Genomic DNA, 17,308 nt, shown 5'->3' on the forward strand with positions numbered 1-17,308 from the left:
TGACGCGGTTCTGGACTGAAGTGCCTACAACCGCTCTGCCACCGCGGCCAGTATGCTACACCTCTCTTAAAGCCTTTTCTACTTCTCCTTCCAAGATTCAGCAACTTTTGTCCTCTTCTGTAACTCTCATCTCCCCTTCTAATTCAATATCTTTTTATTTTTGATCAGCCTCATCTAGGCACTCTACATGTTCTTGCCACTGTCTCAATACTTCCTTTGGCTTGTGAAGCATAGTACCATCACTTCTTTCTATTCCCTTACTTGTCCGGCTTTTCTTTGCTTCTTATTTGTAGTAAGGATTAAAAATATCACAGCTTTAAATATTTATAGACTTTAAAATAATTTAGAAATGAAAATCTTAAAATTAATGGTTCATGAATAGAATATAGGAATTTAGGAAGGCAGAAAAGAGGTTGACATATCATTATTCTGACATATTATAAATTTAAGAAAAAAATTCTGAAATTATAAGACGCTTAATTTAAGAAGGAGAAATAAAAGACAATAGACAAGTACATAGATTTCTGTTAGAGATCCCACTACCAAGCTATCTTGTGTGTGAGAGCTTGGTAAATCATAAAGACTATCACATTTAAGGTAGTATAGAAAATAGAGCTTTAATAATCACTTGATAAATTTATATGCACAGGCATGTGTTTGTATTACCCTTCTATTACATTTGCTACAGGTCATATGTGTTTTACATGGGGCATAATCAGTACATTTTATTTGTGCATCTTTGACTTCGTTATTTTGTGTTCCTGGTGTTTGTGTTGTTTGTAAGGTAAAATATTACCTAAGCACAACAACCTTTTGCATCACTTTAATTTTTGGTATTACTTTACCTAAGCTATATGATTTTACATAAGCTACAGTATATCTTTTAATTTACACATATTGGTCAAGACGTTTCCACATAGTTTAAAATATTTTATGAAAGTTTATCAATTTCTGTGTTTCTTTATTTAGTCTTATCTTACATCTAGGACTGTACATTAACCTCATTGTATCTGTTTCAGCATCTGAGTTTGTTTCTGTGCTTGGATCTGTGTCATCTCAAGTATCCTGTTCTTGTGTTTGCATGTTTGCTCTTATATATGTATGTGATTGTTCTTGTTTGTATAACCTGTGTAAGGTACATGACATTATCGGTTATGCCATTCAGTATGCACCAGTCATCCAGCTGTTACAGAATTTGTCCTATGTTGTCACATTAAGTTCAGGGTCGTGTGTGTGAGAGATCATCACAGTGTAAAGTGGCATCTTCTGGAGTTCCTACTCCTCCACAAGTGCACATGGGTGTTTGGCTGAGACCAAACCAATAGAGGTGTTCTGGGTATGAACCATGCCATGTCTCTGATCCATATGTGTAAACCTTATTTGTTCCTTCATGTATAGGAAAAAAGTGTAGATGTGATGCCCCTTTTCTGTCGAATCCCTCTCTATCTACCAGGTATTATTCCACCAGTGGTTTAGTTGGCAACCCCTCCCACCCGCCACCGCTGCTGTAAAAAACACCATTCATTGATGTCTATGAGAAGCTGTGAAGTCTTTTGTTCTGTCTTCTTGAGTTTCCTGATACCACTATGAGCATATCATCAGTGTAGGCTACTACTCCCATTGCTCTATCATTGGCTCAGTAGCTATGTCCTAAAATATGGGCCCACGTATGGCCCCCTGTATGCATCCTTTGAAGATTTAGCTGGGAGTAGCTGGTACCTCTATTTGTCAGTGTGGGACAGCTACAGTACATTGGGGACTGACCTCATCCAGGGTATAGTGATTGGCTTCACTCCACAGGTCGACTATAATCGTCTGCAGTTGACTGGTCTGAATAGGTGTGATGATTGATGTTTGGTGATGTAGTAGTCAACACAAACTTGTCCTCTTTCTCTGAAATGGTGCACAGCCTGATCTGGTTGCTAAAAAATACTTTCTCTCTTCCCTTGCTTGTGGTGTATGAGAGAGAGGAGGTCCAGTTATCTTACACAACTCCCGTAGGGACCGCAGTCAGGATTCATTCATACCTCTTTATCCAACTCTCTTTCTGTTGCATTTCCTTGATATGCTGGCACCACTCGATGGATTCCTCAGTAATTGTGACATCCTTTACCAAAAGAGCTTGGTACAGGTTTCCTGCAACTCATAAAATGCAAGATTTTGTCAGCTTCTGTCATATTCAAATTCAAAATCTGATATAAGGCTAAAATATTATGTAGGTTGGTCTGTGTTGTTTCCCCACGAAGCTGAGCCCTGTTCTTCAGTTGTTCTTACATTAAGTGGACTTGCTGCTGATTGTCATTAAACATTTTCTTCAGTTCAACCTGGAATTCATCCCAGCTATTGAACTTCTCTTCATTACGGTTGAATGACTGCTGGATTGTACCATCAAAGTAAAAGTACCCATTTGCCATCACATCATGTCATCCCACCTGTAGCATTTTGTGACCCAGTCAAATCTAGTCATGCCCTGACTAGCATCTCCAGAGAAGCACTGATGGATCCCCAGCATGCTGCTGACTTTACTGCTCATTTGGAATCCATTTTCTCCTGAATATATGGCCATTGGGAATGAAGTACTGCTTGTATTCTGTTCCTGTTGATTTAGGTGATAGCTCCAGACAAGCAATGTAAAAGCTATGTTGATGTAGATGTTTGGAATTATCCAGTGTCTCCACCAAGCAATGACATTCTTAGAACCGAGTCCAAATGTGAAAGCAGAGTCATCAGTGAAGTGTAACACGCAGCAGTGAAAGCACATTTATTATGAAAATCAACATACAGCCAGAATAATACCAAGCCCCGGATGAAAAGTGTGGCTATTTATAACACCATTGAATGTTACAGACTATACAAACACAAGACCTTTCCATAATGGATGAATACAAACTAACAAATAATTGCCAGTGGTTGGGTTCAAACTGGTGACCCACAGCACACCACCCAGCAATGCTAACTACTACATCAAATGCATTCAACATACCTTGCTGCATTAGTATTACCCTTGTCTGCTGTGCCCAGAAAATGCTAGTGTGGATGAGCAACTCTTATCTTAACTGCACCTTGGAAGAAGAAGTTTAATTGTTTCTGCAATGAGCTCAGAGAATATTAATCTAACATTCATAAACTAGCTCTAATAGCTGGGCTTTCCTCTGTAAGCAACCTTTTTTTAAGTATCTTCTTCAATATTAAAAATGCCTCTGCCACCACGTGATGGAAAAAAAAAAAAAAAAAAAACATTGCCCACTTACATGCACAGAGATTCCATGGTCTTCCCCCCGCCTTTGTATGGTTGTTGCTTGTAATATGGTATTTCAGATAAAGTCTAGAACTCATTTCCAGACTAGAGCATGATTTAAGAATCACTTTACTTACAGTAGCAATGAACACTGTGTCATCAACTGTTGGGAAACCCTATACAAACTCCACCTTACTTGTGGATGATTCCTCTACTTCTCACCTCACATGGCCTGTCAGTTACAGTTGACATTAAAAGTGTGAAACACCAGACTGCAAAAATAGTTTCAATTTACATCTTGAGAAAAAGGTTTGTGTTTATTTCAGTTGGTCTTATTCATTCTTTTAATTTACCAAAATTAACATTACTTAATATTATTCTGTATTCAAACAATTTTTTGAAGTTTCTTGGCTTAGTATTTGCTGCATTGTAATCTTGGCCACCCAACCTTTTCCTCAAGCTTATTTTGAATGTTTATGTACAACAGTTTCCCTTTTGCCTTTCATATTGTAGTTCGATTTAGATATTTAACCATGTTTATGCAATAAATTAAAAATATGCCAGAGTCTTTTCTTCTTGAACTAGATCATACACAGTGAGGTGAGCAGGTAGAGTGTTTCTGTTCCTTAAGCACACCACTAGCCACGAGTGATCAGAAGTTATGCAAATACATTAATAATGTTCCTCTTTGCAGAAAAGATAATCAAGAGTTAATTGATAAAGAAGAACAAGAGAAGTCTGAACTTCAGAGACTGCTAGGAGAGAAACTGTCAGAAGTAGAAATCATTCAAAAAGAAAAAATGAAATTACTTGAAAATATTGATGAATTAAATCAGTAGGTATTCAATATTATTAATTAACAGGTTAAACATAATTGAATTTGTTTTTTGTCAAAGTTAATTAATTTTACAGAGAGAGAGATCAGCAGGTAATGAAAAAGACAAGTTGAACCAAAAGTCTGGAAGTTATAATAATGAATGTGCTGGCCTGAAAGCAGAGGCTGAAGCAGCTGCAGAGAAGCAGGCAAGAATGAATGAATTGCTGCAAGATGCGAAAAAACAGGTGACTGATAATTTCTCTTGTATAGAACAAAAGTATAAACTAAGTTAAGAATCAACCTTTCACCTTAATGTAAGTTGCACTTGTTAATTTGTCCATCCTAATTTTGCTGGGTTATTCCTTGAAAAATTCGTTATATTATAAAAATGTTTCATAATATTAAATAGATAACAAAACTCAAAAAGGAACTACTAGTTTGTTTCAAGTTGTATGTCTCTCTTCCCTATGAAACACTATGAGAGCTTATGCCACATAATCTATTGAAGGAAACTAACTGGACAATGCCAGAAAATTTGCCTGACCTTGCATAGAAAATCACTCAAGCTGCCATGGAGGAAATGACAGAATATGAAAGGTTTATTGCAAATTGCATTTATTGATTTCCTTGCATAATGCACATGGCTAGTGAGGGCAAATGCCCTTGGACAAGGTGATGTTCAAGAATGATCCAGGCATAGGTTAAGTGAGAAAAGTAATAATGTGAACGGTAGACCACCAGAGACTGGTCTCTTAGGAAACAATTTGTTCACTCACGATGTTTCCATACTGGTAGTATTATGATGATACTCATAACTAGTATTCTGGGAAGCATCAAGCTTAATCTACATCTTGTAAAGCATACTGTGGAAAAATATTCAACCCCCATATTGCTACAGATGTTTTTCTTAGTGATGCAACTTATTACAATAGTTGTTTACACAGATGCAGTGTGGTCCATATACCTTTATCAGTCCACAGTCTAATGTGTTGTACTATTATGCAAAGAAGAAAACTGCTCCTGAATGACAGACCTATTTACATTTATCCATATAGAAAGTTTTTGTCAGAACACTAATTCTAATTGTATGTTCACACACATGCCACATCGTGAGAGTGAGTTATTTTCATATTACACTTTACATTTGATGGGCACTAAAGAATTTTGCCATGCACCAAAACAAGTTTTCCTTTATCACCACAACCAGTATCAGCATTATCTATGTGGAAATACTACTGAGTGGATGATCAGTAACCACCTTCTGTGGATTTTGGAAAAGGGAAACATTTGTCACTTCCTATGTGTCAACCAGAGGTGCGACCCTCCTCTGGTCAGTGATAGTAAACTGAACATACTTGCTGAAGAATGTACCATATAGTCATCTAGAGGTTTCCCACATTTTATCTAAATTGTTTAAGCTGGGAGTAGCTGGTACCTCTATTTAGCTTTCCGTCCTTCCCCAACCCCAGATAGTGATCTGCCTCTAATAGCTTCATTATTGACAGGGCATTAAATACTAATCTTTCTTCTTGTATCACCTATGTAAATAATACCTCACTGACATAATCCTTGACCAAGAAAAGGCACATTGCTATATCTCACATTGGGAGATGCTTGATAAGAAATAACAACATACAGGTAAACAAGAACAAATGTTTATTATGACTGCAGTGGAGACATTTAATAACAAAGGAAAACTTTTTTTCAATAAAAATAATAATACTTCTCAGACACTAACAGGTGTATGCTTGGAACATGCAGTGAATAAATGTAGTGGGATGTGAAGACTATGCCACTGATAATCCTTAATGATGGAAACTAAGATGTTGGCATAGTTGGCCAACAGGTACATCTTGGGATGTTAGTGTAAAGTCATAGGTCCCACTGTGGTGGCTTCTGAGCAGACTCTGACTGATGTTTTGCTAAGAGCCAGGGTATGAATTGGTCCATAGCTCCAGTGGACCGAACTTTCAAAGTGTTGACTTGTACTGCCCTATATAGCTTGGCCATGGAGGAATTCAAGCTGATCCAGTTCTGCACACATGGCACAGTGGAGGAAGTAGGTCCCTGGCATGGATGATCTCTGGTGGTGCTTGTCCTGGCATGGATGATATCTGGTGGTGCTTGTCCTGGCATCTGTTGCCCTTTTTGTGATCAATGCAGTCTGGGGAGGCAATATTATCATGTACATATGCAAACCCTTGATGCCTCAGTGTCTTCCCTTTAGGTAATGGTGGGTATGAGAGAGAGATGGTAGTAAATTTCAGTCATCGTTGATTTCCATGATATCAGCAGGGCCCCCTGTAGGGTGTGGGTCCCAAGCACTCTAGTTGACATTCATCAGTGTTGGCAGAGGGCAGGGTACTGGGAGACAAAGGGACCACAGTGTCCCACTGTGGTGCAGATGAACCTCAACATGAGAAAGTCCTGAGTCTGTGTAAGTTTCCAATGGTGGTATCCTGTGGCAGACTTGGTTCAGATGTCTGCAACAGTGCAAACCATCAATGTGTTGTACTGTGACCCATTGCCCATCCCAACTGCTATGTCACTACTCCCGGAGTCCAACAGTGGCCTTGTTGTGAAAATGTCAGGACCCAGACATCATCATGGATGCGAAAGTGTCTGATAGACCATGTGGTAGAGGCTCCTGTGGCTGCTGTGGGTGGAGGAGGGAAAGAAATAATCGCTGCAGCCATCCATGGAGTCGTTCAGTTGGACTGGTCCCTTCCTGTGGTGTTGATAGATAGGAAACCAAAAAGGTGGAGAGTGCATCACCAAGAGAGTGGGAATGGTGAAGCTTCGATAGCTGATTCTTAAATGTTCAAACAAACTGCTCCACCAGACCTTTGGATGCCCAGTGGAAAGGCACTGTGTGGACAAGACCAATTCCATTGGACTCACAGAAGGATGTGTCCTAGATGAATGTAAACTGAGGCCCATTGGCTATGACAACTGTTTCTGGCTGACCTTCAATCATGAAGGTGTGGGTCGAGGCTTGAATCACATGCTGAGGTGGCATAGAAGACATCTGGGCGATCAGGATGAACTACGAATATGGCGGAGAAAAAGGTGTGCCAAATCCAAGTGGAGTCATGACCATCGTGTCATTGGCTCCAGCCACAGAAAACAGCATCTTGGTGGGGCTGCTTGTTTGATCTGGCAAGATGTGCAGGTATCCACCAAGAAGCAATGTTACTGTCTATCCTGATCCAATATACTTTCTGCCGCACCAGAAATTCAGTCAGTACGATGCCCCAATGTAGATGGTGTAGAATCTGAACCCATTGTTGATGGTGGTGAGCCAAAGTCTGTGGTCAGTCAATATGGTAAAATGACCACCATAGACAGTCATGGTATTTTGTTAAGGCAAAGACAAGCCAGAGCTTCTTTTTCTATTTGTTCATAGTTGCATTGGGTCTGCAGCTCATGGTCTAGTGGCTAGCATTGCTGTCTCTGGATCACTGGGTCCCGGGTTCGGGATTTTCTCTGCCCGGGGACTGGGTGTTTGTGTTGTCCTTATCCTTTCCTCCTCCTCATCATCATCCATGACGGTGGCTAGACTGGACTGTGTAAAAAATTGGAGTGTGAAAAAATTGGGACTTCATAAGGGTGCTGATAACCGCACAGTTGAACACCCCACAAACCCATCATCATCATCATCATTGCCATCATCATAGTTGCATTGGGCTGATGTCAATGAAGGCAACCTGTCCTTCCACTCCATTGATTCTCACACCATAATCAGATACATCGACCACAATGACTATAGGAAGTGATGGATCGTAAGCCATCAGACAGGTGGTTGAAGCAATGCCCACTTAAAGGCCTAGAAAGCACAGTCACATGTCTTATGCCAGTGCCATGCCATCTTCTTGCATAAGAGATGCTGCAGTGGAGCAGCTATCATTGCAGCATGGGAAATGAATGTACAATAGTGTTACGGCATGCAGTAAGCACCAGCATGCCAGCCAGGAATGGCAGGGAAGAGAGGGCTGTGAGGAGAGATCAGCCAATTGGCAGCCCAGTTCAACAGCAGCTCCAAGATTAGCCAGTTCTACAGCAGCAGCAATTACTGCAACTTTGATAGCAGTTCAGGACAGACTTTTGTGAGTTATAGATCAGCAGTCACTGCAAAGGCTGATTATTTTGTGTGTTGCCCTTTGCTTGTGACACATCTGTGTAACTGCCAGAGTTAAGTATTGTATTTCAGTAATTGTAATAAAACTCATTAATACAACTTGTTTGTCTAGCAAACCCAATATGCAGTTGATGACAAGGCTGGACAAAAGATTGGCAATGAGGTAAATGAATACCAAAGTGACAACCTGTTCACATTTTGCACCCAGATCCACTAGTTGCCACAGTTTTGTTTTGCCATGGTATTTTGTGTTTTGTTGGCACCTTAAGTCTACCTTGTCTTTTCTTTGCAGGGGTGTTTACATGTTTTAATGGAGTCTTACGGTGATTTTTCTATTCAGTGTTTTCAGGTGGACATTGTAGGCACTTACTTTATTGCTTGCATTGTCTGTTTATTGCATTTGCTTATTCCAAAATGAGCAACCCATCTTCCCCCCTCTCTTGCTCAGGCACCTCAGCTGCAAACAATAGATGCAATTCAGCTAACACAGATGTTCCAGTTTCAGACACAGCAGATTGCAGTCCTTCTAAGCTCGGTACAGCAGTTATTGGTGAACCAAACACCTGACACAGCCAAACATGCAACAACTGTAGCTCTCAGTGCCATACTGCCTTTTCACCAGTTTAATGAAAAAGAAAGAAGAGGAATGGCTCAAGCGGTTGACACAGTATGAAGCCCACATCATTTCTCACAAAGTATCAGATAGTGTGAAACTAAATTACTTTTTTTCATCAGTGAGAAGTGCAGTTTTGCCTCTTTCACAAATTGTTCCCTAACGTCACTCTGACTAAACTTTCGTATAACCAGCATCTGAAAGTGGTGGCAGCTAAGCACAAATTCTTTCATTGCAAGAAAAGGTCAAAACAAACTTAGGGTATGATGAGGAAATGCAAATTCAAATGTGCTTGTGGTTCTTTATATTCAGATGTTATGTTGCACGATATGATCATGTAAAATCTAACTGATGTCAAACTTGGAGAACAGGTTTTTAAAGAGTCAGGTCCATCATTTCATCATGTACTGCAAATTCTAGATCAGTACGATTCAAGTGTCATAGCAGACAATAAATTTGAGCAGCCACAAATTTGTCTGGCTGAGTTGTCCCTTGCTCATGACAAGCCCAGTAGGCAGCAACAGCATGTGCGTGCCAAGACATGTTAACAGTCCTCTAAATAGGTGAATGGAATTAATTCATGTCCTCAGTACTATTCACAGCACAAATGCCAAGACTGCTCATCCACACAAGGACAGTGTTATGTTTGCACCAAGAGAGGTCGCGTACAATCCATATGTTTGCAACAGAACTAACATAAGAATTCTGCCCACTCACACATATCTAATTGCAAGGCCCAGTTCAGTGTATTCAAAGCATGCTGCAGACATCAGCAAAACTAGCAATCAAACAGTTTATTCAGTGCTATACCAGTCCAACAAACTTTTTGTTCACTTGCATATTAGTGGAAAACGTGTGAAATTTCAGTTGAACATTTATGCCTCTGTTACATTGCTGAATCATAACACACATGAACTATTAGGCTCTCCACACCTGTCTAAAACTAGCACACACCTGACGGCTTACAATGGACAAGGCATTCCCATTCTTGGAAAATGTACCTTGCCTGCCATGTATCACTCGCATGCATGAACTGTGACTTTCACTGTGGTACAATCACATGGTTGTGAGAATGTATCTGGCCTTGATTCATTTGATTTGTTTGGTTTTCACATCCAGGACAATGTGTTGTCAGTGACTGCATTCAATGCCAAAGACAATGCTGCTTGTTGGAAGAATTCCCTGAGATCTTTTCTGAAGGTTTAGCCAAGGCTAACAATTTTGTGGCACATATTACTACAAAAGACAATGCTCAGCCAAAATTTTGCTGGGCCAGAACTGTTCCCATTGCATTACAGGATAAAGCAGCTGCTAAAATTTAAGAATTACAAGATAGCAGAGCTACTGCATCCATATAAACTAGTCAATGGGCAAGTCCACAGGTTTTCCTCCCCAAACCTTCAGGTCACATTCACCTCTGTGTTGACTAAGTCTGTGGTCAACCCACAAACTGTGAGTGATACCTACTCATTGCCCTGCCCAGAGGATCTTGTGGGCAGATTAGGTTCTGGTCACTACTTTTCAAAAATTGATTTGCAAGATATATATCTTCAAATACCACTAGATGAGAAATCTCAAAGCATGTGTGTTGTGAACACTTATTTGGGCTTGCTTAAATATTTGTGTGTGCCTTTTTCCAATGTTTCTGCACCTACCATTTCCCAACGGCATTTGGAAGAACAGACTGCTCAAATACCAAACTGTTTGGACAATATTGTTGTGGCAAGTCTCATACCTGAAGAACACACTCCAAAACTGCATGCTTTATTTCATGTGTTATCTGATGCAGGACTAAAGTGTAGACTGAATGAGTGTAACTTTTTTAAACCTGAGTTGTAGTATCTTGGTCATGTCATAAACAGTCAAGGTGTACATACTCTTCAGTCACATTTATCAGCCATACGTGATCTGCCAGTTCCTTGCAGTGTCACAGAATTGCAGTCAGTCTCATGGAAAATGAACTATTATATTCAGTTCATACCAAATGCTGCACAAATCCCAGCTCTATTGCATTACTTGTGTTGCAAGAATGTCCACTTTGTTTGTACAGATGAGTGCCAAGAAGCTTTTCAAAAACTAAAATCTGCATTGCTCAATGATCGAGGCTTGGTTAACTTTGATCCTGACAAACCAGTTGTGTTACAAGTTGACGTTTTTTCTTACAGAATCAGTGCATTGCTTTTGCACAGATTTAGTGATAATGACAGGTCTATTGTTTTCGCATCGAAAGTGTTATCTAAAGCTCAGTGTAACTATTCACAAATAGAGGTGGCAGCATTGGGTACTGTGTATGGCGTCACCAAATTGCACCACTATTTGTATGGCAAAAATTCTACTTAGTAACAAATCACAAGCCATTGCAGTGCTTGTTTCATCAGATGAAGGTGGTTCCTGTACGAACTGCCCATAAATTGCAAAGATTGGCTTCATTGTTGTCTCAATACCAGTACAAGATTGTGTATCATCTGATAATACTCAACATGCACTTTCATGTCTTCCAATTGGCTCTGATACAGACTTTGATGCTTCTGCTGCAACTTGGTGTCACATTGATGCTCATTACTCTGAATTGCTTCAATCCTTTCCTCTGCACTATAGGAAAATTGCACATGCCATGGAAGCTGATTCCAATTTGAACATTTTGCTAAAATACATTCACACATCTTGGCCTCACCCATTGCTTAGCATAATGAATGCTGTAATGCACCTATACTTTGCACATAGGCATAGCCTTGCTACACAGCAATGTGTGATTCTTTTTCAAAAAGACAATGGAAAATCATGTGTGTTGATCCCCAAAGTTTTGCAAGAAGTGGTGTTGCATTACTTCACAAAGGACACTTGGAGATTGTTTGTATGAAACAGTTAGCATGTCAACACTTCACTTGGCAGGGTATGTACACCCAAATAGAACATATTATGTCACAGTGTCAAGCATGTGCGGAAAATCAGTCTGCTTGACCACAAAAATTCCCTGCTTGGCCTCACTCGTAATCACCATGCAATGTGTGCACATAGACTTTGCGGGACCTTTTTGGGACATTCACTGCTTGATTGTGGTTGACTCTTATAGCAAGTTTCCTTTTGCTGTGCCAGTGAACTCAACAAAGTCATGTAGCACAGTTCAAGTGTTGTCCTCTATTTTTGGCCTCAAAGGTTTGCCAGAGGTCACAGTGTCGGACAATGGCCCTAAGTTCACATCAAATGAATTTGCAACATTCTGTGAATGCAATGGCATACAGCATCTAACTAGTGCACCATTTCATCCACAGTCCAATGGCAAAGCAGAACATTTTGCCAGCAGATGGTGGCCAAACTTTGCTCTGCAAACATCAGGGATGAAGCATTGCAACTGTTTCTCGCCTCCTATCATTTGCATCCATGGATCATTGCCAAAGGAATTGCTTTATGGCCACTGCCATCATACACTCCTCCACCTGCACTATCCTCTGCAGCATCCAGCACTGAAGGAAGGCCACAAGTATCGCTTTGTGTTGTATCATGTTGTGTTTTTCTGGGATGTTAGTGGCAGCAGATGATGGGCGGGGCCTGGGGCCTTGCCACAGTGGTAACACTGGTTCCCGTCAGATCATCAAAGTGCTGTCAGGGTGGGCTAACACTTGGATGGGTGACCATTGGTCTGTTGAGTGCTGTAGGCAAGAGGGATGCACTCAGCCCTTGTGTGGCAAATGGAGGAGCTACTTGATTGAGAAGTAACGGCTTCAGTCTCATAAACTGACATACAGCCAGGAGAGTGATGTGCAGACCTTCCAAGGCCTGTTCAGATAGAGTTTAATTTTAGATTTTAGATGATAGGCATGAGGCGAGGTCCTTTGTCGACTTGGCACATGTGTGTATCTCATTTCAGGCCCAGACGGATTGCAGCACCAACATCACAATCAATTTCGCCACTGTCATGTGCACTGTGATCCTTCTGTATCTCTTCCCCCAAATTCACAGATAGCAAGGACAGCACAGCCACAGCAGCTGCCAGAGTGTTTTTTCATGACAGTGTGGGATGACCCCATGGAGACAGATTCTTTGCCTCCCCCATATCCTCTTGTTCTACTGATGAAGCTGGACACACCCACACTGCAGCAGCTGATGCCTTCTATATCTTTGTATGGGCCTTTGGAGCTGGACACATTCCTTCTAGACATTTCCTGGGAGACATTTCCACCAGAGCAAAGACCGGATGGCAGGGTATGACCGGAAGTCTGATGCCCCTGCAGTCACAGTTTCCAGTCCATCAGAGCATCCATGCTCCTGCCTCCCCTCCCATTGTCGTGCTTCATATCCAATGACATTCTGTCGCTTTGGGATTGAGAAATGTTATGGCATACAGTGAGCACCGGCACGCCAGTTGGGAACAACATGGAAGAGAAGGCTGTGAGAAGAGATCAGCAAACCGCATGCTGACAGACCTCCCTTCCAGAATGACAACATGACAGCAGTGGCCTCTAGGTGAAGAGGACATAAGAGCCATGCCCAGTTCAATAGCATCTTTAAGATTAGCCACTTTTATAGCAGCATCAATGAGAGTGACTTCAATAGTAGCTCAGTACAGACTTTTGTCAGTTATAGAACAGTGGTCACCACAAAGACTGATTACTTCGTATGTTGTCCTTTTGCTTGCGACACATCTGTGTAATTGTCAAGATTAAGTATTGTATTTGATTAATTGTAAAAAGACTCGTTAACATGACTTGTTTGATTGTTTGTCTAGCGAACCGAGTATGCAGGCTTCCTAGACATAACAGATACTAATTCAGGTGGCCCAATAAGGATTAAAGTTGCCTGACATTGTTGGTGGTGGTAAGTCCTGTACAGCCTGGACATACTGCAGCGTCAACCAGATTCCTGAGGTGCTTAAGATATGTCCCAGTTATCCCACAAATGGAACAAAAAATTGGTAGTTCTCCTAATTATAATTAAGATCTGCAGAATAGAGGATGGAGAAAAGAGCATCTAGATTACCAGCCAGGCCTTTTGAAGACCATCCTGCCATGATAATATCATCTAGGTCGTTGGCTGTGCCAGCACTTCCCATGTAAGGTGTTCCAAATATTCTGAAATATTGATGGGGTGCCTGCAGTCCGAAAGGGGAGAGGGCTGTAGTAGAAGAGACCAAAAGATGTGTTGATTACTAGCAAATCGTATGACACCTGATCCAGTGAAAGCTGCAGATATGCATCCTTGAGGTCAGTAAGAATCTCGTATATCTTTGGGATGGAGTAAGCATCCACAGTGGATTGCACTTCTATCATGTTCTTGAAATTGCCACATATTCGGAGGGAGCTATCCAGTTTGTTGACCAGTATGGTGGATGTTGCCCACTAACTATTGGAAACAGCTGTCAAGATGCCAGGCTCTTGCAAAAATTGTAGCTCCACCTGTAACTTATCCTGAAGGGTGAATGGGACATTCCAAGCCTTTAAAAAGTAGGGTATGGCTATTTGGAGGAGGGTGATAGATGCTTCAAACCTCACAACACCTGTAGTAGGAGGCTCAAACACTGAATGGTACTTCTCGTGAAAAGTGTGGAACTAAGGATTGTCAATGACTGGCAGTATGCTACTAGTCAAATTGTGCATTTCTAGTCCCAAAACAGTGAAGAGGTCAAGTCCTAATATGTCTGTCACCCCTGGGGTATCAACAAGGAAGCCCGTTGGAATATGATGATGAACTCTCCTTTGACTGCCACTATGTCACTGCTGTAACTGCAGAGATGCTGGGAGAATGGTTGTAGTGGAGGAGAGGCTTACTGCTGGTAGGTGTTCCACATAATAGAAGCAGTAGAACTGGTGTCCATCTGGCAGTCAACAAGGTGATCATTGATGAACACCTGGAGGGAAATTTGTTGATCTCAGACAGAAAGATTGGCATGGACGTGAAGCACCTCTGGGGCCACCATGTTTGAATCCTCCATTGGGAAAGTGTCCACTTGAGCTGAAACCACCCACATCTTGGTGGTAGCCCTGCAGACCTCTGTTTTTTGCATGACATGGTGCAGGAGGCATGTGCGGCATGACAAAATAGGCAATGGTGCTGAGAATGTGTGATGAAATGGTTAGTGCAGGAGTGCAGCACGCAGGGAATGCCTGTTTACTTATAGGTGGAAAATCTGCAGGTAGCAGGTGTGGCTAAGGTAGCAGGCAGTACGGTTGACTGCATAGATAGAAGAAGGATCTTGTATGGAACCTGATACATGAATGAGTGGTCAAATGCTTGAACAATCTGAAGACAAGCCTCCAATGTGGGGTCTTTCAGTTTCAGCACATCTGTCAAAAGCCCCTGATTGAGTGCTTGTACCAGGAGCATGTCCAAAATGACAGACACGGAATAAGACTGTTTACAGGCTTTGCTGAAACACCAAAACTGACATTCCTGACAAAGACCTTGGAGCATCACAATTAAATCCTGTTTGGACTGACCCAGTTGCTTATCGCAACTGAAAAATTTGTGCTGCACTGCAGTGATGTGGTCCTCCTCAGAGTCAAAATTTTACTTCCTCATATGATAGGGCATGTGGTTGTCATTCAGGTTTTAGTTGTTGAAGGAGGCAGAAAACCTCTGGTCCATAATAGTCAAGGAGAAACACGCTATGATGGGTGTCTCCTGAGATACCATATGCCAGGAAATACTGCTCAAGGTGCGCACCATAGTTCGTCCAAGGTTTGACTTTGTCAACAGGGAGAAAGGGTAGAGGTGTGCCACAAAGTCCTGTAGCTGTGAGTTCCAGCTGAGCAGGGGATTAAGAGCCATCAGCAAATACTGGCATAAAGCTCACTACCATGGCAACCAAGCCTTGCTTGACCTGCTGCATGCCCCACAGAAAGAGCTACATTTGTTGTGTCATGTCAAAGGGTCCAGATACTGGCTGTTCAGCCTTGGAAAAATAAGAGAAATAAACTGAATATCCAGTGATCTGGGAGAAAAAGGAACAGAAAAAATAATACAACTTCTCAGGCACTAAGTCAGTTAAATATATAAACATATGGAACGTCCCAAATTGGTAATCACAGAAGTAAATGGAGAGAAAGCACACAAAATGAAATTAGACCAGTATCAATTAATGATGTATGGAATTTCTTAAATGTTAATTAGAAGAGAGATTAAGTTGTATTTTGCCCAATAAATTAACTGTGATTTGGTGAGCAGGTGGGTGGTCTGGTATTCATGTGCAAACTACCTAGAATAGGGATTGAGGAAAGGATTAGAGAGGGAGAAAGGTATCTAAAGGAGAAAAATGATTTCCCTTCTTAGTCATATTTTGATATGCATGAAACTAAATGTTAGTCACTGTATTGCCATTGAATTGCAGTTGTGCTTTATTTATGAGATAACTGCAAACTGTGTTTATTGCTAAATTGAAATCATTACAATAGTCCATTCCTTTCATAACATAAGTTTACTCTTAAATAACAGCTGTCAGGTTATGAAGAGCTGTATGAGAAATATCAAGGGCAGTTGATGAAATTTAAGGATGAAGAAAATCAGATTAATAGTGACTGTATTCAACTTGATGCCCAACTGAAGGAAGCTCTGGAACACGTTAAGGAAGATATTGCTAACCTATGTGAGGAAAAGGATTCTCTCCAGTACAAGCTCACTAAAATTCAGGAAGTTGTTGATGGAAAGAAATCACAGGTACTTACTGTAGTCCATACTGATTGCTAGATAATTCTTTACAATGTCGTTTTATATATTAATATTTCTACATACAGATATATAATGTTCAACTAATTATTAACACTATAAGCTATCAAAATGATCTGCAGTTGTAGTTAACTGAGTTTTTTAAACTGATTATTTTGATAAACTTCTCTACTTTAAAACCAATATTGCTACACAAAAAACTGCAAGGAAATGAACTGATATGTAATGGCATATCATTTAAAAACTTATATAATCATACTAGTTGAGAATTTTCTTTAGAAGTGGCTTGTTTGGACTGCAATAATCACTATGAATGATTTGAAATTTCCTCTCAGGTTAGTGGTATTGCTACTGTTACAGAACAATTACAAACATCATCATCTTCATTATATCAATTGAAAATTTTTGCAAATCATCATCTTCCCCACTGAACAGTAAATTTTATTTAAACACATCCAAAAAACTTTCTCATCAACCCAGTTACCAGAACTCCTGACAGACAGACATTGACTGTGGATATTATATTACAGACACAGTCTGTTTGACTGTTCAGAGATTTCACTAAAGCCACCCAAAGATGTAAACAACCATGCATGAGCAGCGCTTATTAGACAGAGGGGGTCCAACGGTCAATGAGTTCCAGTCATTCCACCAGGAAGGAGGTACATTCCTCATGTTGCCTGTAGTTCAACCATGTCTATACAGTCAATACCATGGTTTGATGGCATCCGCATTGTTACTTTGTGCCAGGAATGGCTCTCAACAAGGGAAGTGTCCAGGCATCTCAGAGTGAACAAAAGCAATGTTGTTTGGACATGGAGGACAAATAGAGAGACAGGAACT

General features: G+C 40.8%; 1 protein-coding gene across 1 annotated transcript in view; it reads left to right on the forward strand.

The window, feature by feature from the left end:
• Positions 1 to 17,308, forward strand: part of LOC124722756 (structural maintenance of chromosomes protein 4-like) — a 67,196-nt gene that overhangs the window by 26,683 nt on the left and 23,205 nt on the right. The window contains exons 2-5 of the mRNA XM_047247895.1: positions 3,933 to 4,014; positions 4,151 to 4,300; positions 8,306 to 8,356; positions 16,235 to 16,456. Coding sequence (XP_047103851.1) covers positions 3,933 to 4,014; positions 4,151 to 4,300; positions 8,306 to 8,356; positions 16,235 to 16,456 — 505 coding nt within the window. The remainder of the gene's footprint in view (positions 1 to 3,932; positions 4,015 to 4,150; positions 4,301 to 8,305; positions 8,357 to 16,234; positions 16,457 to 17,308) is intronic.

This window comes from Schistocerca piceifrons, chromosome X (assembly GCF_021461385.2).
Source record: "Schistocerca piceifrons isolate TAMUIC-IGC-003096 chromosome X, iqSchPice1.1, whole genome shotgun sequence".
In the NCBI taxonomy this organism is placed as follows: domain Eukaryota; kingdom Metazoa; phylum Arthropoda; class Insecta; order Orthoptera; family Acrididae; genus Schistocerca; species Schistocerca piceifrons.